General features: G+C 43.6%; 1 protein-coding gene and 1 long non-coding RNA gene across 36 annotated transcripts in view; one reads left to right on the plus strand and one right to left on the minus strand.

The window, feature by feature from the left end:
- Positions 1-805: 805 nt before the first annotated feature.
- On the minus strand, positions 806-24,794 carry LOC310845149. The gene is made up of 4 exons (XR_014564516.1): positions 24,692-24,794; positions 18,435-18,507; positions 10,767-10,900; positions 806-1,142 (listed from the first exon to the last, which is right to left on the minus strand). It is a non-coding gene; the product is annotated as an uncharacterized lncRNA (long non-coding RNA).
- The window catches only part of MBNL1 (muscleblind like splicing regulator 1), a 184,958-nt gene continuing 183,968 nt past the window's right edge, over positions 24,394-25,383 (plus strand). For 11 of the 35 annotated variants that reach the window (XM_083739691.1, XM_083739713.1, XM_083739684.1 and 8 more), the window contains exon 1: positions 25,064-25,381. Coding sequence is in view for 8 of the 35 variants with exons in the window: in XM_083739686.1 (XP_083595812.1) it covers positions 25,353-25,381 (29 nt within the window). In the remaining 27 variants the exon portion in view is untranslated. Of the gene's footprint in view, positions 25,382-25,383 lie in introns of all 35 variants that reach the window. The other 24 variants (XM_083739689.1, XM_083739692.1, XM_083739704.1 and 21 more) reach the window with 16 other exon arrangements.

Raw genomic sequence — 25,383 nt, forward strand, 5'->3', positions numbered from 1 at the left:
TTTCTCACAAGCAAAGGCCAGCTGGATCAGGCCAAAGGCCCATCTGGTCCAGCATTCTGCTCTCACACTGGCCAGCCATATGCCCATGGGAAGCAGAACTTGAGTGCAACAGCCAAGTTTCATGGCTGAAGAGCAATTTGGACTAAGGCCAACCAACCCTGGTCCAAATCAGCAGTCCAAGGCACCACACCAGGCATGGAGGCAAATGATGAGGAAAGGGACGAGCAAATTCGACTGGCAACGTGAGAGCAAGTTGTTTAAAATAGGAATGGGGAAATGAAATCATTTTGTGTGAGGGAGAAATGAAGGAAGGAAGGGAGCCTAGGAACCCAACTTTGGGATTGTGGAACCGATAATATTATGTGTGAATATGAACACCCAACTCCGTGGTGCTACAACGCCGGCAACGCATGCCTTGAAGGCAAAGGTAATCCATGTGGTATCCTCCAGATGTGGTTGGACTAACTCTCGTCAGGCCCAGCCAACATGGCCAATGGTAGGGATACTGGCAGTTAGGGTCCAACAATGTCTAGACAGCACTGTGTTGGCTACCACTGCCTTAGAACCATATCAGGCAGATAAAAGGGCCCAGAACTGTAGAATTGCTACTGCTAAGTGAACATGTAGACAGTTTCAGCATGACTTGTTTAAGGTGGGGTCCATGAAAACAGGGTAGCTGCCACTTAATTCAATTTCTACATATCTTTAAAAATTGTTGAAAATGATCATTTGGCACAACCTTTTTGCCCTGTAAAATTAATTAATTAATTAATTAATTAATTAATTATAACATTACTCTGATTCTGGATGAGGCCATTCCAGGAATGTCAGTGGGCCTCAAAAAATAAAAAAATAATTGCGCTTTTGTTGCTCCATTGAAGTGACCCAAATAGGCTGATCGTAACTTAGCCACTATAAACGATGGGTGGTGTTCCAATGATGTCAGAGTAGACCCATTGAAATTAATGATCCCTAGTCTGTTGATATCCATAGGTCTGCTGAGTACGGCTTATACTGGATATCACCCATTGGAACTGCAGTTGGAGGTCTGGCAGTGACAGCGTACTTCATGTTATCCAGCAATGTTATTCAGGAGGCAGTATGTATACATTTGCTGCCAGCACTCCCATTTGTTTAAGGCCCTGGGAATTTTGGAGAAATGAAAAGAAATCCATCACAATATGTCAACTAAACTTTGAAATGCTAGGATTTATGGCCTATTCATATATTCCCCAGCAACAAAAAAACGAGGCACCAAGTGATACTCTGAAAGTCAGGGCATCAGTCTGTCCCTGAATACCAGTTGCTTGGAGTCGCAACTGCGGAAAGTACTACTGTGCTCGTATCCTGCCTTCAGGCTTCACAGAGATATCTGGCTAACTACTATAAGAATCAAATGCTAGATAGGCTTTTCGGCCTGGTATTCTTACGTTGAGACAGACATTTAGTAACATTGTGACACCGTCACATAAGAAACTATATATATATTTGTTTTTAACATATCATTTTTAACAGTAATTAAACATACTTTTACATCAAATTCATATTTTTTTTACTTCCATCAGTCCTGTCTGAAAAATTTCCAATCTAATCTCTTAATATGCATTCCTTATTTTCCCTATTACATTTCAAACTCATAACCAATATCTCTATTGTTTTCTACATTGTAACACTTCGTATATTTCTCCTTACAAAACTTCTTGTAGTCCTACTAGCGTAATTTGTTGATTACAGTTGCTCTTCAAATAATTCATATACTTCTTCTAATCTTCTGTAAATCTCTGGTCCTGCAGGTTTCGAATCCTTCCTGTCATTTTGTCCAATTCTGCATAGTCCATTAATTTCGTCTGCCATTCTTCTTTCAATATCTTCACATAAGAAATTAAGGATTGTTCATTCTTATCTTTTCTGGCAATGCTTGCTGTTGATCGCTGACAGGAGTGGAGATCAATGCGGGGTACAGGTTCCGCACATGAATGTGATAGACAGAGTGCACAAACAGTTCTAACGCACACAAACAATGACAGGGAGCTGAGCTTCAGCTCGGAGAACAGTTCAGCAGAAAACGTTCATTGAAAAAACTGGCATCAAAGACTGCTTGCGAGCTCTCACATGCAAGGCAGGAGAGAGGTTTTCTGCACAAGCCTACAAACTTTGACAGAACTTGCTCTTTTACTCAGTTTACTTTTACTCAGTTTAACCAATGTTTAACATCACCATCCCCAGGAAATACTGGTTCTTTTATCGGAGCTTGTCTCTCCTCCAAACACTATGGACATCACATCCTGTCTGAATGGTAATGAAGATAATATTTGATTTCTAGAGACAATCTTGAAAGTAAAGCTTGCAAGACTTGGATCTCAGCTCATCAGTTTCTTAGGTTTAGCAAAGGGTCTTAATCAACTTGCAATTGGCTCTCCCCCCCTTTTTTACAGCAAGTTAAACAAGGGCTTAGATTAGAATTCAGAACTTCAACAGACCATTATTTCCCATAGATAATGTTTGGTACACAAAGTGTTAGGGCCTCGCAGATTTCATTATTTGAGAGTTTTTGTTCAGGCAACTATCCAGCAACTAAAGTGCTGGCTACAAAAGCTAGGGAAAGCTCTTTTGGTAGGTCATTGGAGTGTCTGTAACCCTTCAATGAATACTCAGCATTTCTGATCAGCTTTGATTAAAGGAACAACAAAGCTTGTGCCAGGAGAATGCAGAATTTTTGCCTTAGGCCACGATTCTGGAAAACAGCTATCTCTACACAACTGAGTATGGTGGGGTATACTTTGAAGAAACATCTCCAGAGAAGGAAAGGACACATAATGCCTTACTTCCAGATTTTGAAATCTACTTGTGCATTTCAGCAACTCTCTCAAATATACCGTATTTTTTGCTCTATAAGACTCACTTTTTCCCTCCTAAAAAGTAAGGAGAAACGCGTGTGCGTCTTATGGAGCGAATGCAGGCTGCGCAGCTATCCCAGAAGCCAGAACAGCTTTCACTGCGCAGCGATCCCTCTTGCTGTTCTGGCTTCTGAGATTCAGAATATTTTTTTCCCCTTGTTTTCCTCCTTTAAAAACTAGGTGTGTCTTATGGTCTGGAGCGTCTTATAGAGCGTAAAATACGGTAAATCCCCACACTTTCCCTTGCACATCCTGAAAGTAGGTGTTTCACTCCTTTGAATGTGGGGTGGTGCAGAAATACAATTGTTGGCATCCGTCAACAACAGCAGAGTGCGCCTTGGGGGTGAAATCAAACTGCTGTGTTAGCAGCACTCAAGTGACCTTCTCAGAGCTGAGGCCTGAGAAGTGTGTATGGAGGTCCTGGGCTGCCCAGATGACAAGATGCGGCCTCTGTGATGCGGTCCAAAGGAAAGCAGAGCCATATGTTTGGTATCAGCTTCGCTGTAGGAGTTGCTGACAGGAAGTGTACTGGGCACCATCCAACTGTCTTAGGGACTCCAGTCCAGATTTGTGTAGGGTTTACTTCTTAGCCTTTTCTTCTCCCAAAGATAACCCACAAGACAGTGGAGGATAGATAAGAAATGACTGGGGTAATTCGGCTGCTTCTGGCCAGAGCAGGAAGCAAGCAAGCAGAATGGGGTTATAAAGAAGCATATCCCTGGTTCAGATGTTTCAAAGCAGTGGTGTGAGAAAAAGCATAAGTGATTCCTGCTTCAACCCCATAAATACATAAATTTCTCAAAGTATATGCTCAAAGAGAAAGCATTAAGATAATCCATGCCACCATGTTTGATGGGTAGATCTGCTTTGTTGGTTCATTCAGCATCAAAAGAGTTGCAGAAAAACCTCTCAGGAAGAGGAATATCCGTGTAAGCTGTAAAATCAAGCTCCCCTATGGGATTACTTATGGTGTGTGGATTGAGTAGGGCCTTCCATCACTTCCCACTTCTCCCTTCTCCTGCCCACCAAGGCCCTCTTAAAAGAAGGAGGAGGCCGAAGCAGTTCCTGCTGCTTGAGGAAGTCCCCTTGCCACCAAGGAGCACACTGGGATTCCCCAGCATTCCAGGCAGGAAACTTGAGCTACTTGTGTGTGTTTCTGGCCAATACTGGTCATATTTCCATCACTGATTTCTATTCCAGACCACAGACAAACATGTAAACTGCTGGAATTTCCATCCACTGGATTTCTCTGATACCCCTTGATTGTAAGTGAGCATTCCACTAACGAGAGGAGGAATTAAGGCATGGGTAGGCAAACTAACCCGTTGGGACATGGGTGGCGCTGTGGGTTAAACCACAGAGCCTAGGACTTGCCACTCAGAAGGTCAGCAGTTCGAATCCCTGCAACGGGGTTTGCTCCCATTGCTCGTCCCTGCTCCTGCCAACCTAGCGTTCGAAAGCACATCAAAGTGCAAGTAGATAAATAGGTACCACTCTGGTTCGCCAGAAGCGGCTTAGTCATGCTGGCCACATGACCCAGAAGCTGTACACAGACTCCCTCGGCCAATAAAGCGAGATGAGCACCACAACCCCAGGGTCGGTCACGACTGGACCTAATGGTCAGGGGCCCCTTTACCTTTACCTAGGCAAACTAAGGCCTGGGGGCCGGATCCGGCCGAATCGCCTTCTAAATCCGGCCCATAGACGGTCCGGGAATTAGCATATTTTTACATGCGTAGAATGTGTCCTTTTATTTAAAATGCATCTCTGGGTTATTTGTGGGGCCTGCCTGGCGTTTTTACATGAGTAGAATGTGTGCTTTTATTTAAAATGCATCTCTGGGTTATTTGTGGGGCATAAGAATTCGTTCATTCCCCCCCCCAAAAAAATATATAGTCCGGCCCCCCACAAGGTCTGAGGGACAGTGGACCGGCCTCCTGCTGAAAAAGTTTGCTGACCCCTGAGTTAAGACCTTGCAAAGAGTCATGCTCTGATGTGAAATTTTCAGATTCCGCAACACTTGTTTTTGTTTAGTTGCTGAAAAGCCTGAGTTTTTGCAAAGAGCTGGTGCTTTTGATGTAGCAGTTGGGGTTTTGTAGAATTTGCTGCCTGCCGTTGACTCTGCTTTCATCTAGCAGGATCTGCTCTGGGAGGAAATGTGTTTGAACACCTTACAAGGCAGAAGGAAACCTGAAGGTGGGTGATCAAATATACTGAAAGTGGTAAGCAGTTAAATCAGTCCTGAAAGAATGTGGAGGATCTAGCATATTTGCAAAATGATTTGGTGAGGTGCAGTTCACCCAAGTATCGTACTGTGTACTGTTGATTAATAGATGTTGGTACCAGGGGGCCCACAGCACAAGACCATCGCCACCAACACACAAATCCTTGTCCCCCAATGCAGCTGCATATTTTTCTTCTTCTATTACTGTTATCACAGTGGTGGCAGCAACATCATTTACTGCCCTTCTCACAGAATAATAGAAATGTAGAGTTGGAAGGGACCCCAAGGGTCATCTAGTCCAACCCCCTGCAATGCAGGAATCTCAGCTAAAGCATCCATGACAGATGGCCATCCAATCTCAGCTTAAAAATCTCCAAGGAAGGAGAGTCCACAACCTCCTGAGAGAGACTGACCACTGCCGAACAGCCCTTGCTGTTAGAAAGTTCTTCCTGATGTTTAGTCGGAATCTCCTTTCTTGTAATTTGAAGCCATCGGTTCAAGTCCTACCCTCCAAAGCATGAGAAAACAAGCTTGTTCCCTCTTCCATGTGACAGCCCTTGAGATATTAGAAGATGGCTATCATATCTCCTCTCAGTCTCCTCTTTTCCAGGCTAACCATACCCAGCTTCTTCAGCCATTCTTCATAAGGCTTGGTTTCCAGACCCTTGATCATCTTGGTTGCCCTCCTCTGCACACGTTCTAGCTTGTAAACGTCCTTCTTACATTGCAGTAAGTATTCCAGGTCCGGTTCTCACCAGGTCTTTGGTGCAGCAGCTGCCTGATGTTTTAATATACCCAGAATGAAATGCCCTGGCCCATAGATCTATGAAATCCAGACCACTAAAATTGGTCTAGTGACCACATTGGTGAATAGAGGCACAGCCCTGCTGAACCATCTAAGCTGCTTGGGCCCCCAGCTAGTGCTTAACTTGGACCACTGATTGTACACAGCCAGAGCTTTGTGTGAAGCAACCCATCACCACCTCTTCCTATTGAGATCAAGCTCTCTGAAAATAATTATTATCCTTTTCCATAAATGCTGGGAATTTGAGCTTCTCTGTATAAATAATTCTCCATATAATTCAGCATTAACTTTATTAAGGCTAAAGTTATTTTTTTCCTGTCCTTTAGGACTGAGCCTTCTCTGCCCGTGGTATTGTTTCCATTGACGCATCCTTGATATAGTTTCATGGGCAATTGAACTTGCAAATAAAATAAAATAAAGGTGATTCTGGAGATTTCTCCGGAGGGAGAAAATGAAAGGTTATCCTGGAGAGTTTTTTGGTAGATCAAATGCTAGCAATATAGTTTTCAGGAGGCTCTGCTAATAACTGAGCCTAATGTTTGTAACCTTTCAGTAATTACTTAGCATTTTTGGCTCCAGCGCTGAATAAAGGGACAAGATATGTGCCAGGAGGTTGCAGAATTCCTGCCAGCGTTTTGACACTAGAGACTCCTGCTTCCATACCAACTCATGCTGCAGTTTGAGAGTCAGAAATCTGCTATAACATCCATTCTTCCCCTCTCTTTTGAATGGCCAAAAGTTTGCAGCAAAAAATACTGCCATCTTCTTGTTACTCTTCTATGTCTGTTTCACACAGTTTCCAAACAAGATATATTAATTTGGGTCAATCGTCTGGTGGTGGAGATCCCTGTAGAACCTTTAAAACAACAACAACAACAACAACAACACTTAATTGTTATGTGCCCAGATCCCTCCTACCATGTGCCCTCCTAGTGCAGGAAGTTGAATATAGTTGGACTTCTGCATAGATATACATTGGGCTATGTTGGCAGCCATTATACTATTGAACTTACTGCACAATTGTAGTCATGTCTGTTAGAAATGGGGAAAAAATTTGGTTCAGCTTGCATTTTAATAGGAACCCACCTAATTTGCATTTTCCAAAACTGTATGTGAATGAAAGCACTGCTATCCTTCCAGATCTGCAATTCTGTGAATTTTGCAGTTCAGTTTTCTATCCAAAATATGTCTACCTAAGCGTGCCTTTAAATGTGTTTATTAGTGAAAACATACACATATGTATATGTGTGTGGGAGAGAACGAAATTGCCTGCAAAAATATGAATATTACAGTAGGAGAAAAGTACATTAAAATGCTGGTGAATTCCCATGATGACTTTAAACAAAAATTGCAGACTGATGCAGAAAAGGGATGAACTGAACTGCAAACTTCAAAAATGAGGAACTGAAAGCTGACAGATACACCCATCCGTCATGTCTACATAGAAGGAAGTCTCATTGATTCAGTTGGACTCAAGTCCCCAGTGAGCATGGATCCCACTTCCCCTCCCTTGAGAAGCTCAGAACGTCTTACACTTCGCTCTCCCATGCAGGTACTGACTATGTTGAGGCATCTTCCGCATCAAGACTGTAACAACATTGTATGCCCTTTGAGTTTCTGTTTTGTTGCATGGGACTCTAAAAGGTTAACATGGGCGAACATTTATGGTACACTCTGCCATGCAAATATAAATACGCCTGCCCCGTGGAATGCCCTCCCATCAGATGTCAAGGAAATAAATAACGAGAAAACTTTAAGACACCTGAAGACAGCCCTGTATAGGGAAGTTTTAAATGTTTGGCGTTTCGTTGTGTTTTTATATTTGTTGGAAGCTGCCCAGAGTGGCTGAGGCAGCCCAGTCAGTTGGATGGGGTACAAATAATAAAGTTGTTGTTGTTATTTGGTGGGAAACAACCACTTCTGAATGGAGTTCATCAGAATTGTGTGGTAGCAAGAGCACAAAGAAAGGATTATAAATGCAAAGTGGGCTTTGAAACTACATATCACAGTGGATCCTTACTGGGGTGGGTTGGATTGGTGGCAAGGCGGTATGGCGCTGGCCTCCCAACAGTGGCATGACTGCATCCTACTGGGGTGTAGAATGGCAGTGGCAAGGCCAGGGCATTGCGGGCACACTGAAAAGAGCATTGCAAAGTCCCTACACTAGCCCCAAAAGCAGCAATAGCAATAGCTACTCATTGTGACGCTGGAACGCAAAGCAGCTAGGCTAAGCTGGCTTCTCCACCAGCCACTCCTGAGCCTACTCTGCAACATGTCTGCTCCATCCATGTTATTCCCCAGGAAACTATAAGCTCTCAGGAGCTCAAGGAAGGGAATTTCCCCCTTTCCCCTCTCCAGTTTCGTTTTTCGTTTCCAACTGACACTCAACATCTTGTGGCTCCTGAGAATAATCAGTACTCCCAAGCTAGGGGGTTTTTTTTGACGCGCAGGAGGGGGAGGGCTGAAGGTTAAGGCGGTTGTTTTGTTTGTATTTTTGCAAGAGCACGGGGGTTTCCCGGCCGCGTAGTGATACTTCCCCCTAGTTTCTCAATGGCCCCATTTCTCTCGGCACTCACCACCTCAATTCACTGTTAGGGGGAGCATGTGGCTTGCAAAATCTTGAGACGAAATGTGAGGCTTTGCACCTGCTCTGCAATGGGAGTTAATTCAGTAGTTGGTAGCAGTTTTGGTTTTGCAAGAGTTTATCAGTTGTTGACATATGAAGAGGAAGCCAAACTTAAAGGGAGGGAGAGAGAGATGACACAGTTTCCATGAACGTCTTCTGATCTTCTTGTCAGTTGGCTGGTGTAAGTCTCTCTTGTAGGGCAGATGTCAGTGGCTGGATTAGCGGCTGGGTTATAAGATAAGCTTCTTTAATTGGCTTGTTCTAAAGCACACAGCCATTACGGAGCAACACCACCTACATCTTTTAAACTCTGTGTAAAGTTACACTGCAATTAAGAGAAGTGCCATGGAATACAAAAGCACTTCCTTTGTTTTTATTTTTAATAAGTGAAATAAAATGTTGGTCCTTAAAAAAAAAAGCAATATGCAAACCGCAGTCAGTTTCCTTGGTTACAATACAACAGTATCTTTCGGTGAATAGCTGCTTTCACATTTGTGCACCTATAAGGTTCAAGGGGACATAATTGCTCTGCCCTTTCGCTACTTCCCCTTTAGTCCCACCTCTGTGGCAAAAAGAAGAAGTCGTAATTAGCACAAAGTGCCCTTTGGATCAGCTCTGTGAAAACGTTAAGAATGTATGAAGAGCCTTGCTGGATCAAACCAAAGGTCCACGTAGTCCAGCATTGTTTTCACAGTGACAACTCAGATCAATAATAATGGTAATCTCACAAGCAGGAAGTGGGTGCAGCAGAACTCATGTCCTACAAGAAGATTGCTTACTTAGAGAGACAGTGCCCCTGTGGCTCTGGACAAGCAGAAACAACAGAGCATGTGCTTCTCCAGTGCCTATACTATAGATACACTCGTATTAGCCTCATCTCCCCACTAACTACTCCATAAGTACCCAGGGTGCACAGGACAATTTTATACCCCACTGCTGCTGTCAGATACCAACCCTGCTACAACATACAGTGTTGCCAGATTCTGCACAGCAGCGTTCAAAATTTGTGCCACAAACTAGATTTAATGAACACTCACATCAGAGTGCTCTCTAAACTGATAGTTGTAGTTTTTTATATATTAACCTTTTATGCTCTTCCATATCCATTTAATGTTCTTGACCCTTCTTTTAGTTGTTTTTTTTTTATTCTTAAAGTCTTTTAGATATACCTTCTGTTTTAATATTTTTTTAGCTTTCCAAAACGTTTTACAGATTCCAAATGATTGTTCCCCACCCTACTTATGCTGGTCTATGACCATAATAAAGATTTCATTGATTGAGCTCATGTCCCTTGTGATTTCCACTGAAGTGCACCGACTTTCAGAGTGCCTTCCTTTTCCTGGGTAACCAACAATTGCTATCAGAAAGCGGGAAAACCCGGGAGCCTCACATAATGAAGCACTCTTCCCTTTGCATCTCAACCATTTCCAGGCAATAGGCTTAGAGACAAACTGGACACGTCATTAAATCAGGAGGGGCTGTAGGACAACACCGGAACTAACCCCTGCTACTTTCCTGCACCCCAATCTCACCCACCCACCCTACCCATCCGTAAGTGGCAGTGATGCTGCAAGTGGGGTGCTGGGGTCAAAGAAGGGAAGAAAGACATAGGTTGCAGTTCCCAGAGGGTCTTTGGAAATCACCTTAGCAATCAGTGCTGCATACTGAAGAGCAGGGACAGGGGTGGTGCTGTAGTCTAAACCAAAGAGCCTCTTGGGCTTGGCGATCAGAAGGTCGGTGGTTCGAATTCATGCAGCAAGGTGAGCTCCCGTTGTTCTGTCCCAGCTCCTGCCAACCTAGCAGTTCGAAAGCACACCAGTGCAAGTAGATAAATAGGTACCGCTATGGTGGGAAGGTAAACGGTGTTTCCGTGCGCTCTGGTTTCTGTCACAGTGTTCCGTTGCACCGGAAATGGTTTAGTCATGCTGGCCATATGACCCGGAACACTGTCTGTGGACAAACTATCCAGGGATCCTTTACCTTTTTTTACCTTTACTGAAGAGGGTGCCATTTTTAAATGCACCTGAAGGAAAAATTTCAAAAACCCAAAGCAAAGCCCATCTTCTCTATTTAGTTGGAAAGATTATATGCTGCTTTCCAAATAAATGGTTTCAAAAGTTTCCATAGTACAAGGTGTCTTGCAAACATATTGGCAGAGCAAGCCTTTAAATGTATAGTGTGAATGTGGCGGAAGAAATAATGAAGAAATAATACCTTGAAACTATTGTCATGACAGCTGACCCACAGTGGGGGCTTATTGGGTTCTGCTGGCTCAACCTGGTTAATTGGCACTTGACTGATGTAGATGTTCATCCTGGTGCTTCAGAGAAGGTAATAATCTTTGGTATCTGAAATTAATCAAAATCGCATTAATAATGATTTGATTTCTTGATATGAAATAGATTGCCAACAGTGAATGTCTCAGCAGTGTTCACAGACTCAACATACTGCTAGAATTACTAATTTTTTAAAGAAATAAAAATTACAGCACTTCTATTGGATGACTCCCCATGTTTCTGCTGATAGGATGTTGACCTGAATTAGTGCAAATTGTTTATTATATATATACCTTTACAACTGACTGAACCCAAGGGCTAATAATAATGTTTAAAAAAAAATACTTCATCAAATGTCTCCATTACATAGTGTTCGCTATAATTGTTTCCTGCAATAATGATAGCTAATGATTTCAACCATTTGTTTGTAAGTTGGTGACAATCAGTCTTAATCACTTGACTTGATAAAAAACGTCCAGGTAATTAGTAATTCAAGTTTACAAAGGATTTAGAAAGGAGAAAAAATTGTGCAATTAATGTTCTACATTTGAAAAGCGTGTCATTGCATTTTAAGGCTTGAACTACTTATGATCTTGGCAAACGTTATTTTCCAAACTCCCTTTTGCTGAGGTTACATGAAAGGGCGAGAGGAAAGTGGAGCGCTTTAACAAAGAATAATAGTATTTATTTCCAACCCTGGGTGTTTCCAGGTGATCTCAGTGATAGCAGGGTGGATTCAGGGCAATGGAAAGAAAATGATTATTATTTCCAAGGAGTTCAACGTAACGTAGGTGCTTCTTCCACTCCCCAATTTATCCTCACAACAAGCCTGTGAGGTAGGTTGGGCTAAGTGACTGGCTGGCGCAAGTGTTACTCATGGCTGAGTAGAGAATTGAACCCGAGCCTCCCCGGGCAATAGAGTGAGACATGATTGGGACTGAATCTGGAAATAGGCAGAGATCTGACATGCAGAATTCAAAGCTATGGTTTCAATTGCCCTTCGATTGCAAGGCTCAAGGATCTGGTGTTGACATACAAAGCCCTGAACCATCCAGAATATCTTAAGGGACCACCTGAGTCCTTATAGCTTGGCTTGACCACTGAGCTCACCCAGACATGCACTGCTAGTTGTCCCTTGTGTCTACAGATGCTCTACTGTAAGTCTATCATTTAGTGTCACTGGTCCCATGCTGTGGGACACCTTTGCAGCAAACTGGCCCTAAATAGAGTGAGCTTGCCGAGACAGAGAGATTCCTTCACAAAGACTGCCCTATTATCAGGTGTACCTTTTTATGGGACTGGAGCCCAATCAAATATACAAGTCAAACCTTGCCCACAGCGCAGAGACTCTATTTTCAAGCAAAATTCCTGGTGTGGTGCAAGAAATAGCTATAATTTTGTAATGCTATTTATATGCTTGCATGCTCTTGCAGTCTAAGAAAGCACACCCATTGTTCACCAAAGAATTCACGTTGCACTAACAGCACACAGAAAAAATGTTTAAGTACTTCCTCCTCAATAAAATTAGCATTAAAATATATTGGGTTGATTAAGGCAGCTTCTGGGAGCAGTCAAAACATTCCCGTTAGGCAGTCGAGTCCTTTGCAAGGTTCACAGGGGTTTGTTTTGCTTGGATTCTAACTTAATTCTAAAGGCCTACAAATAATGGCAAATTGAATCAAACTCTGGGCTGAAGTTATAGATGAAATTCCCTCCCCAAAGTTGAAGTAGATCATTTTTTTTTTAAAGTACTGAGTTGCTATTTATTATTCTGTCTGTAAGAGACCTTCATACAGTTACTACGGGAGCTACTATCATGTGGGAGATTTCTTGATATCATTCAGATGTTTTTATTTATCTTTGTTGGCCTTCCAGTATAGATAGTAACAGCATAGCACTGAATGCATGAAAAATATTGGGTGCTATTGACACCCAGGTGGGGGGGTATGAATAATAAAATTATTATTATTATTATTATTATTATTATTATTATTATTATTACAGAAAATAAGATATACTACAAGAGGCAAGATCTCTTCAAGAATTCTACTTGCATGTAAAACCAATGGGAAAGAACGGGCCCAGTTGGTTAGAGCATAGGGCTGGTAATGCCAAGGTCATGGTTTTGACCCGTTTGCAGGCCATCTGCATATTCCTACATTGCAGTGGGTTGGACTAGATGACCCTCACTCTACACTTCTATGATTCTATCATAAGCACCCCCCATCACCCTCTACAAGTTGGAGGGCAACCTTCTGGAGTTTGAGCATCATGTACTCAGGGAAGCTCCATGTCTTATTTGGATGATCAGTGTTCCGAATCATGTATGGACCTTTCGCAAGAGCCTGACACTCTCCACTTCAGAAGTTCACCTTCCAACTCATGGAAAGTGGCAAAAGATGTGTGTTTGTGTACGCCTAGTTCACTCACGCCTGAAGAGCCACCTGCCTCATCCAATTTCTTGTCTTTCGTTTGGCTGCCTAACAGTTTCTTGATGGTGGGTTGAATATATGTTCTTTATATATTGTGGGTTGAATATATATTCATTATATTTGTAAAGAGCGCTGCACTTTTACAAAACTCCCCAGTAGGAGCACAACAATTATGAAATATTATCAAATGCAAATAAAACAATCGCAAAGGTACCTATCTCTCTATTGATTGATATAAAGGTAAAGGGAGCCCTGACCATTAGGTCCAGTCGTGACCGACTCTGGGATCGCGGCGCTCATCTCACTTTATTGGCTGAGGGAGCCGGCATACAGCTTCCGGGTCATGTGGCCAGCATGACTAAGCTACTTCTGGCGAACCAGAGCAGCGCACGGAAACACCGTTTTCCTTCTCACCGGAGCGGTACCTACCGTATTTTTCGCTCTATAACACGCACCCAACCGTAACACGCATGTAGGTGTTAGAGGAGGAAAATCCGTAGGCATGCCACCCGTAGGCATTCCCTCCATAACACGCACAGACATTTCCCCTTACTTTCTAGGAGGAAAAAAGTGAGTGTTATGGTGCAAAAAATACGGTATTTATCTACTTGCACTTTGACGTGCTTTCGAACTGCTAGGTTGGCAGGAGCAGGGACCGAGCAATGGGAGCTCACCCCGTTGTGGGGATTCGAACTGCCGACCTTCTGAGTGGCAAGTCCTAGGTTCTGTGGTTTAACCCACAGCGCCACCCGTGTCCCTATTGATTGATATACAGTATAATTAATACAAGAAGAACTATTAAGAACAACAAAATCAAAAGTCCTCATCTAATAATTTAAGGGTCCATTCACATACTGCATCTTCCCCCCCTTCCTCGTGACCCAAGAATGTGATGAGATGCTCAACAGAGAGACACAGCTGGTTATATGTCCTCACTGAGCAAAACTGGGCTTCTTGCCCTGGGATATGTGTAACAACCCTATGCTGTTAGGTACTCAAAGTGAAACACCTGTCAAAGTACAAAACTTCATTTGGTACCCAATGCTGCTGGATGCGGGACAGCAATGAGATAGAGGCAGCATTACTGTAGGCTCTTTGAGAAAAAGATGCTGGATAGGATGGACCTTGGGCCAGATTCAACAAGGCTCTTCTTATGGTCAGCAACAGCAGTATAGGAGTTGGGGGGAGATATATTGGATTTTCAGATATTGTTTCTTACAACACACCTAGAACTGCACTCAATTACCGTCAGCATCCAACCACTGTTGAAACAAGATCAGATGCAGTCCGGATTACTGGATGCTGCCCCTAGTCTAAAGAAAGTGAGCTAACTTAAAGGAGTTTTAAAGATGTACCTCAAAACAACAGAGCTTTTGGAATATTATGGTCATACCTTATTTCACAATTTGCAGTATGCCAGCTGTAAAGAGAGAGAGAGAGGGGGGGGGGCAATTTCTGAGCTAGGGATCACCAGGAAAGGAATTGAAAATAAAATAGGCTGTATAACATTGTTGCTGTTATACAAATTTATGGTGTAGCTGCAGCTGAAATACTGTGTACAGGGTTGATCGTCTCTTCTCAAAAATGATTCTCAGAATGCTGAACTAGATCTAGCTTTGGTCCAGCAGGCTTTTCTTATATTCTTAGGTTTTGATTCACCTGCACTGAAGATTCCAATTTTGCCCATTGTATACTAATAAGGATGTTGCAATTATTATGGGATAGGCCACGTATAGTCTGCTTTAAATTTCATTTTGCTGCTCTGGCTGGTGATGCTTTATCAGCAAGTTTTTACACCTGCAGAAAGGTAGTGGAGACTTGATATAAAAAGTACTATAGCCCTGGCCATAAGGCAACAATTTTCCAAATTACTCCCTGTAGTTCCAACTCCAAATTAAGTTTGTGGGCTTGAAGAGGAAGAAAAAAACAACAACACAAAACAACCTCTTTGAATTGCACTTTGAAAATAGATTTGTGCCCTGTTTAAAAACTCTGCAGTCTCAGGGAGGTAAACATTGTTTGGACAAAATGTAACATTTTGAGACAAGCTGCTCACTGCTTACAAGCTGCTTGGAGCATAATTTTAACATAGGAACAGATGCAAAGCTAAGGCTGAACTATCCTGCTCTCTCTCTCTCTCTTTATTAAAACAGTGACTTGCAGTATTTTAACAAGAGACTTGGGAAATCAATTTTGGCAAAGTCAAAATTTGAGGCACTGCTACGACGACGAAGGAAAGCCTCGAAATCAATGTATATTTTAGGGTTTCATCACGTGAAATATTTCACCACAGACATTAACTTCCGTTGCTTCAGTTTGTACGTGGAAGCAAGCAGATACTTTATTTATTTTAAAAGCTCAGAAACAACTGCAGGTTCTTTTTTTCATGCATACTAAAAATTCAGATAACTTGGGTTTTTCCTTCCCTGCATTTTTGTGGTTTAGTTATACAGTCTAATGTAATTTTTAAAAGGGGAAATGAAGAGAAGGAGGGGGAAAGAGAGTTTTTCACAATGATAAATTATTATATTCAGGAGAAAGAGTTATATGGATAAATATTGTCTAGCTTTTTCATTCCAGAATTGGATAAATAAAGTCCATTTCTCAATAAATTTGCCCTGCTAGTTATTTGCTTGAAGTTTTCCTTTGGTATGTTTATTTCATTATTACGGCTGTCTCCCAGATTCTTCCAAAGCAGGCTGCTTTGTTGAACAGTGCAAAGTTTAGCACTGGTCAATAAACCTGCTACCAGTTGGAGATGTGTGCTTCTCACTTCTGATGGTATAATACAGAGTAGGTAGTGGATTTCTAGATACCAAATATCCTGTTAAAATAAGCAGCTGCTTCAAATACAGAAAGTACCTCTCTTTGGATCAGGGACGCAGGTGGCGCTGTGGGTTAAAGCCTCAGCACCTAGGACTTGCCGATTGAAAGGTCGGCGGTTCGAATCCCTGCGGCGGGGTGCGCTCCTGCTGCTCGGTCCCAGCGCCTGTCAACCTAGCAGTTCGAAAGCACCTCCGGGTGCAAGTAGATAAATAGGGACCGCTTACCAGCGGGAAGGTAAACGGCGTTTCCGTGTGCAGCTCTGGCTCGCCAGATGCAGCTTTGTCACGCTGGCCACATGACCCGGAAGTGTCTCCGGACAGTGCTGGCCCCTGGCCTCTTAAGTGAGATGGGCGCACAACCCCAGAGTCTGTCAAGACTGGCCCGTACGGGCAGGGGTACCTTTACCTTTACCTTACCTCTCTTTGGATGCAATCCCAATCATGAAGGCAGAGCCTGGATTGTGCCTTTACTATAATTATAGAAGCATTTGAACGTTTAAAAAAGTTCAGTAGTTTTGAGCAGCTCCTGCAAGAGTACTGAACCCAGTTTGCCTGGTAAGTAAGCAGACAGGATATTCACCAGAAATAACAAGCACCAAACATTGTTAATGGGGTGAGAATATATTTTGTTGCATTTTCTATTTGTATCCAAATGTAACATTGGTAGCTGTATCAGAAAAGGCCCAGTGCAAAGTCAAATTTCAAAACAAAATATTGTGGTTTTCAGATTCAGAATTTGAAATGTTGACAAACTTCCAATGTATGTGGTATAAAACTTTGTTTTGGGTCTTATAATTCTGATATATAGTTAATATTCAATAGGTTATACTCAAAGTAGACCCGCTGAAATTAACAGACCGAAGTTAGTTGTGTTTTTAGTTTCAGCAGGTTTCCCTGAGTATGACTGATGCTCGATACACCTAAAGTCATCTAAAGCTTAGACTGCATGCTTTGTTTTGACCGTTCTGCGAGTAGCTTGCACAAGTCACTTGTAACAGGTAAACGGTAAACGTAAAGACCCCCTGGACTGTTAAGTCCAGTCAAAGACAACTACAGAGCTGTGGTGCTCATCTCACTTTCAGGCCGAGGGAGCCACTGTTTTTTCCACAGACAGCTTTCCGGATCATGTGACCAGCATGACTAAACCACTTCTGGCACAACGGAACACTGTGACAGAAACCAGAGTGCACAGAAACACCATTTACCTTCCCGCCACAACAGTACCTATTTATCTACTTGCACTGGTGTGCTTTTGAACTGCAAGGTTGGCAGGAGCTGGGACAGACCAATGGGAGCGCACCCCGTCGCACGGATTCAAACCGCTGACCTTCCGATCAGCAAGCCCAAGAGGCTCAGTGGTTTAGACCACAGCGACACCCGCTCCCCTCCCCTTGTAAAACAGATGCCCCAATCCATTTGGGGGCAAATGCATCTAGAAGATGTGTGCCTCCTTAGCTGAAAGAGCAATCCCATGAGTAAATGGGTACTATGTATGGGGTTCCTCACTCCAGTCCAATAACTGGATTGCATAATAGCGAAAGAGTCTTGCCAGAACAGACAAAGGTTCAGTCTAAGGCATGCATGAGGAACCTGTGTCCTTCCAGATAGTGCTAGACTACAACTCCAGTCATCCTTCATGCTGACTGGGGGCTAGGGGTGCCAGAGGCCAGCATAGGTCCCACACTTGATTCACAAAACATGCATGGAGACCTTTCAAAATGTTGAAGTCCTCCCTGTTTGATGCCCAACAACTGGCTGGTGGGATCTTAACATTTAAAAACATGCTGCTCCCTTTGGATTGGGGGTGGTGCTATTTCAGAACTAAACAAAAGCTCGTCAGTGCTATGCTTTGGTGTTGATGCCTATGTTGCCATGTTGACTGAGAGCGAGACAGAACTTCACTGTGCCTGTGACGTTGAAGGGAGGGTGCGAGGAAGTCTCGCTTCTGTGGTTTAGAATGGCAAGCTTTTGACGGCTGCAGAAGCTCCTGAAATATTATATTCATCTGCGTAGACAGTTATTTTCTTTGTGGCTTGACTCCTTATGACTCATTCGTAGGTCGGTGTCATGGCAGCTTTCCCTTTCCAGCTTTCTGTACAATGTCTGATGCTGGTGGGGTGGGTCATTCTGCAGTTTTGAGTACAAGGTCACCTTCAGGATATAGTGGGGGCTTTTGCCTCCCCTCTAGTTCTTTATAATACGTTCTCTGAAGAATTCCTCTCTGCCCCAAGATGACCTCAAGGCAGCTATTGGCATATTTAGTAAAGATCTAGGGGGACTAAATCGGGAGAGACAAAGTGCTTCTGTGCGAGGATGAGAACAGAGTTTAATGGGAAAACAAACACTCACCTGCGCTCTCTTTTTCTCTCGAGGTGGAGGTCACTATAAGAGATCTTTCCAGCCAATGTAAGAGGCTGCTTGACTAGGTGGAAAGAAAAGTCCATGTTGAATTATGCAGAGTGATTTTTGAAGTTCAGAACAAAAGAAGAGAATAGTTGTGCAGTGAGAAAGACATACATGGTCTGAAGCTTTAAAGGAATGGTCTCTTTTGAAAACATAAGGAAAATAAAATAAAAGCAGAACGTGCTTTGTCACTGATAAAATCTGTGAGATGGGGTATGTTTTAAGACAGGGGGGGTAATGATCCAAGGTCATGGGGGGAGAGGGCTAGCAGGGTCAAACACCCTTTATTATTTCTTCACAGAGTCCCTGCAGAATCTGTGTCTCGAGAGTCTCAGAGCTGCCCAATCAGCATGAAAGGGGAGTTTTTTGACCAGTTTGTTCTCCAAAGCTTACATTTAAGAACACTGAAAACACAAGCTGCTTCAGTTTCAAGAGAACAGTGTGCAAGGTTTGTTATGCACAATGGGACTTCACAGAAAACACAACAAAAGAAGATACTGAGTTCTGCAAATCACTTCCCTGTGTATGTGCACAGAAAATAGGAGATTTAACTGAAAGGCAGGCAACTCGTGGAGCTCTGCAGTGCTTGTTGCAATGCGTCCCTAATTATTAATATTGTATAACTATAAGATTTTTGCATCAGCTTAGAAGGGCTGTGACCTAATGAAGGGATCCTGCACTTCTGAATTTGCCACCCTACTACTGGCCTTACAGTATTCTAGCAAGGACTGCCTTCTCCCACATCAGTAAAGGGAAAACTGGAGTCCTCAAGATGCTGCTGTACCATAGCTGCCATAATCAATGGTCATTGGCTGTGTGGCTGATGGGAGTTGTAGTCCAAAATATTTGGCAGGTAACAAGATGGGCTGTACACTCAAGGTCACTGCTGAGGTGAGAGCTAGGTATGTCCTGTTAGATGGCCATCTCTCATGGATGCTTTAGCTGTGATTTGTGCATTGCATGGGGTTGGACTAGATGACCCTTGGATCCCTTTCAACTCTTACATTTCTATGACTTTATGACTCCATGATATTATCTCCAGAAGTGTACGCATCCACGCACATGTGCAGTATAGATGAAACCCACCTTTAGTCATAATCAGAGAAGGCCTGCTGAAATAAACAAAGTCGATTTATTTCAATGGGTCTTCTCTGATTATGGCTTTGTTGGGTGTCTGTATCGGTTGTGCAAAGGAGAAAAGGATGAGCTGGTTTAGCATCCTGGGCCCTCTGGGATTATTCTAAAATCATTGTGGTAGGCAGTAACTCACTACGCTTATATTATTATTATTATTATTATTATTATTATTATTATTATTATTATTATTATTATTATTTATTTATTATTTATACCCCACCCATCTGGCTGGGACTCCCCAGCCATCCTGGGCGGCTTCCAACAAAGTATTAAAATACAGTGGTCTGTTAAACATTAAAAGCTTCCCTAAACAGGGCTGCCTTCAGATGTCTTTTAAAAGTCTGGTAGTTGTTCTTCTCTTTGATATCTGGTGGGAGGGCATTCCACAGTGTGGGTGCCACTACTGAGAAGGCCCTCTGCCTGGTTCCCTGTAACTTGGCTTCTCGCAGTGAGCGAACCGCCTGAAGGCCCTTGACGCTGGACCTCAGTGTCCAGGCAGAACGATGGGGATGGAGATTCTCCTTTAGGTATATGGAAAGATAAGAAGATCTGTGCCATTCTGCTCAGAGCACCAGGTTGATTGTGAGCACATTATAAATCCCAACACACATAGCTGGTATTATTGACAAGTGCACTTCTTTTCACAGTGGCCGCATAGATTTTACAAGTAGGCTTCAGCAGAAAAGGCACTCTGTTTAAACACGGACTAGTCAGATTCAAGCAGTCAGGATGGCCTTTTCTAAATTCAGGGCACTGGGATTTAATTTGTCATTGTAGAGGCCCTAGAAGCTTACTTTACGCTGTCCGTGCTCAGTTTCCTCTCTGTAGTCAGCTTGCAGCTGCACAGAAACCAATTCCAGTTAATGATTGCAGAATCATGGCTTCCATAACCAGACTTGGGTCAGTTCTATGTACACATTATGCAGAATGGCTTGGGGAAACTCTGGACTGTACCACTTGAGGCTGTAGATAGGCGGTCTTATTTTCTGCATGCTCCCTTCCACTGCACTGAATCTTTATCTTAGGCCAACACTTACGTAAGTTTTTTCTATGATGTGCTAGCTTGCTACATGGAAGCTCCTTTTTTTGCCCTGGACTCACTTCCAGAAATGGCGCAGCCATTTGAAGTGGTGTCTTCCAGAATCCTACCACCCCAGTCTCCCATTATTTGTATGATGCCTGGAATGTTAATTTCATAGAATTGTAAAATTGTAGAGTTGGAAGGGACCATGAGGGTCATCTAGCCCAACCCCCTGAAATGAAGGAATCTTTTTGTCCAAAGTAGACTCGAACCCATGTTCATGTACTCAGTGCTATAGCACATGCTCTGCATGTAAAAGGTTCCAGGTTTAATGCCAAGCATCTTCGAGATAGGACTAGAGGAGAGACCCTTTTCTGAAACCCTGGAGATCTGCTGGGTAGACTGAGCTATACGAACCCATAGCCTGGCTCCATGTAAGGCAGATTCCTATAGTCTGCTTTAACACAAAGTGAAGGTTAGCACAACTATTTGGGAAGGTCTGTAGCTCAGCGGCAGGGCACTTGCTTGCCATGCAGAAGGTCTCAGGTTCAATACTGGCATCTCCAGGTATGGCTGGGAAAGATCCCTGCCTAGTATCACTGAAAGCCACTGCCAGTTCGTGTAGACACTACTGAGGTAGGTGGCTGGCTGGTCTAAGAACAGCTTCCTATGTTCCTCAGATATCATCACCATCACCCAATACATTTCCGAGCACAATTCAAAGTGTTGGTGCTGACCTTTAAAGCCCTAAACAGCCTCGGCCCTGTATACCTGAAGGAGCATCTCCACCCCCATCATCCAGGAAACTGAGGTCCATCGCCGAGGGCCTTCTGGCAGTTCCCTCACTGAGAGAAGAGAGGTTACAGGGAACCAGGCAGAGGGCCTTCTTGGTAGTGGCGGCTGCCTTGTGGAACGCCCTCCCAGCAGATGTCAAGGCAATAAACAACTATTTTACTTTTAAAAGACAACTGAAGGCGGCCCTGTTTAGGGAAGTTTTTAATGTCTGATGCTGTATTGTTTTTAATATTCAGTTGGAAGCCGCCCAGAGTGCCCAGGGAAACCCAGCCAGATGGGTGGGGTATAAATAATAAATTATTATCATTATTATCATCAATTTATTAATCACCTCCTACACAATCAACTCAAGGCAATATACAGTAAACATCAAAAAGACCAAAACATTTTTTTTTAAAAAAAGATAGATTTTGAAGAAAACAAGAACAATACAAAACAAACATTTATGGCAGGGAGAAAAACACCTTCAGTTATTTCTAGAAAGAACACAGAGGGTGTTTGATACTGCTCAACACAAATGCTCTGAAACAGAATGGGCCTTTTCTGCGTTGGCTCCCCATTTGTGAATGTGCTTTCTCTGCAGGTAGGCTTGCTAGGCAAAAACATTCCCCTTCAAGCACATCTTGGGTTGATTAAATGATCTATGGCCTTGTAAATGTGTTGGGGGAGTTGTTAGCCATGTTACGTATTTTGTGTTTTCATTTTGTATTTTAAACTGCCCTGCGATCTTTGGGTGAAGGACGGTATATGAATTTAATATGGAACAGGAACAGCCAGAATGAAAGCTCTGCTCTGAGTTACTGTGCAGCAGGCTTCTGAGATCTTTGGAACTTTGAGAAGAAGCTCTCTTGCAGACCACAGTGACCTACTGGGTATATAAAGGATAAGGTGGACTCTCAAATAACCCTGTGCTAAACTGTATAGTACCCAAACTGTGTTAGTACCAACATATTGAACTCGACTGGATAGTAGATTGGCGGATCACTTCTGCATCTGAACCTGCAACTCCAGGTGAGTGTTCTGTCACCAAGAAGCATCAGTAGAAATTAATTGTAGGAGTTTTCGTTGCTATGGAAGTTAACTAGGTAAGCCAGAGAAAATTTTATGCAGCTAAAGAGGCAGCTTTTCCCTATCAAATGGGCATGCTCCCAAAACAAAGAAGACCCATTTAAATTAATGCACATGTTAATCGTGGCCATGCATTTCAATTGGTCTACTCTGGGTATAATATTAGATCCAATGCTCTATTGGGAAACAGGACGGGGGCGAGCTTAATATCGCATAGATTTGATATTTTTTTTGCATGTTTCTACTACGTGGAATCTGCTGCTCCTCATATAGTTCTCTTTCAGTTCTCCTGTGTGTGCCCTAAAGGTTCCTATGGGATTGGTGCAGAATCAGTAAGTATAAATAGTACTGTGCGGCTTGAGCAGAATGTGCTAAATCAGGGCATCCGATGCCATTTTCACAAATGATGCACCAACCGACTGAAGATCGGTATTTGAATTTTCTGCATCTGCAATGCAAATGGAAATGCAAACCTTACTAGGTTTGCACATCCAACTTCTGAAACCCCCAACCCTTGCTCGCTTTGTCCCCCTGGGACCTTCACAATCCCACCCACGCTACACAAATAACATGCAAGAGTCTCAGCTAGAGCCACTGCCTCACTCCCAGGGGGCCTGAAGGCTGTGACTGTATACACAATACTGTTAACTCTGCATCCAGTGCCCTATCACTTCTAGTTTGGAAGGTGGTCTACACTCGTTAGCCCCATCCAAAGCTCTCCCATCATTTCTTATGTAATATTGCATGTTGATGCCTTTTGCCCAAAAAACCAGCTTCGATCCAAACTGAGAAAAAGAATGACCTTGCTGCTTTTTAAGCTGGTCATGTGTACCTAGCTTGTCGGTATTTTGCGGAAGAGATTCAAGTGCATACATTAGGTTTGCACGATTGAAGTGGATTATAAAGGGCTCAAGTCACCCTAATGCAATAAAGCCACTCAAAACAAAAACTTTTTGCTGTTTGGAAAGTGTCAGTGAAATATAGAATTGTAGAGTTGGGACCCTGTGGATCATCTAGTCCAACCCCCCTACAGTGCAGGAATATGCAGCTGTCCCTTACGGTGATGGAACTTGCAACCGTGGCATTATCAGCACTGCGCTCAAACTGAGCTATCCAGGCTGATCATAGGATCAGAGTTGGAAGGGACCCCAGGGCCATCTAGTCCAACCCCCTGCAATGCAGGAATCTTAGCTAAAGCATCCATGACAGATGGCCATCCAACCCCTGCTTAAAAACCTTCAAGGAAGGAGTGTCTACCACCTCTTGTGGGAGTCTGTTCCACTGACGAACAGCTCTGTCAGAAAGTTTTTCCTGGTGTTAAATTGGAACCTCTGTTCTTGTAACTTAAATCCATTGATTTGGGTCCATTGTTTTGTCATTGGTTTCAAGTCCTACCCTCCAGAGCGAGATGCAAGACGCATTGGGAAGTAGGGGATGAATGGGAAGATGTGTAAACACCCCACAAGCAAATCAGGATGAATGCATGCTCATTGTCAAATAACCACTTTGTAAACAAATTAGGATAAATGCTAATAGTCTAGCCACTGTGTAGGCCTTGTGGAAGCAAATTAGGATAGATGCTGAATAAACAAGTCGGCTGGAAAAGCCCTCAAAGTAATATTTTTACAAAGCAAATGAACATACCCAGGATCACCAGCACACATGAAACGAATCTCCCATTAAAACAGCAGCAATAACCACCCTGTACCTAGAAAACTAGCACAGAAAGGATTTGCTGCTAACTTTCCAGGTGCAGGGACGCGTGCATATGCAGAACTGAGTCATGCAGCCACACCCTGCCAGCGGCAGCCAGGAATGGTAGAGTCATCTGCCATTTGGCTCAAGGAGCGTCTTGGCTCAGACGCAGCATTTGTGCCACAAATAAAGACACACCAATGACCGAGAAGGTCTGGAACTAAAGGCCAGGAAGCAGCGGGCGTCTGGCGACTTAAGCGCGCCGAGAATTTTAAGTAACCTCGCAGCGAAGTGCTGCAAAGTCTGCGGGCTCTTCACCTTAACCTTGCGGGCTCCCCGTTCCCGGCGCGCGCGCCACGCAAATCCCACGCCGGCCCAGGCGCGACCCTCCCCGGAGCGAGCCCTCCGCGTGTGCCGCACTGGCGGCGCAACTCCGAGGCTGTTTTTCTCGCTTCTCTCCGTTTCACCCATGAAATCCGGAAGATACCAAGGCGAGGCTTTTTCCTAGGGGGTCCCGAGGGCGCCTTTTCCGCCGCTTTGCCCGCTTTTGCACCCCCCCCCCCACTGTACCGGCCGGATTTGCTAGTTCCTAGCAGCTTGCAAAAAGGATAAAAAAGTTTGGCTTCCCTTTTTCCCGCCTACTTAAAAAAAAAAGCAACCCCGCGCGGAAGGGTGGAATTTTTTTCCCCTACAAATTAAAACACGCACACATTTTTTTTTTTTTAAAAAAATGCAAGCCCTCCTTCCTCCGTGTGCATTCTTGCAGGCTCCACAAAGTACGCCCAGCCGCTTCCTGGTCGGGGTTTTTTGCAGCGTGGAGGAGGGGCAGTTGCAGGCAGCAGCGGAAACCAGACATTACAGATAAGAGTGTGCAGCGCACAGCCGTCGGCAACTGTCTCTCTCCCTTTCTCGCGCGCTCGCTCGCTCTCCTCTGCTTCCCCCCCTTTGCACTGCAGTTGCATGAGGATTGGGGCGACGAGAATGCCACTGTGACGGAGGCGTGTGACAAGTCCCCATCTTTTTTTTTTTCTTTCCCCCCTTTTCTTTCTTTTTTTTTTTGGGGGGGGGTGTTTTTTCCCCTCCCAATTTCTTGGTCATCCTCTCTCGCGAATCCCCCACAATGCCTTGGTCGATCTGTCTACAATCTGATGGTTGCCTCTGGAAGGAAATGTGAGAGGT

This window comes from Podarcis gaigeae (genome assembly GCF_964106915.1).
Source record: "Podarcis gaigeae genome assembly, chromosome: 5".
Classification (NCBI taxonomy): domain Eukaryota; kingdom Metazoa; phylum Chordata; class Lepidosauria; order Squamata; family Lacertidae; genus Podarcis; species Podarcis gaigeae.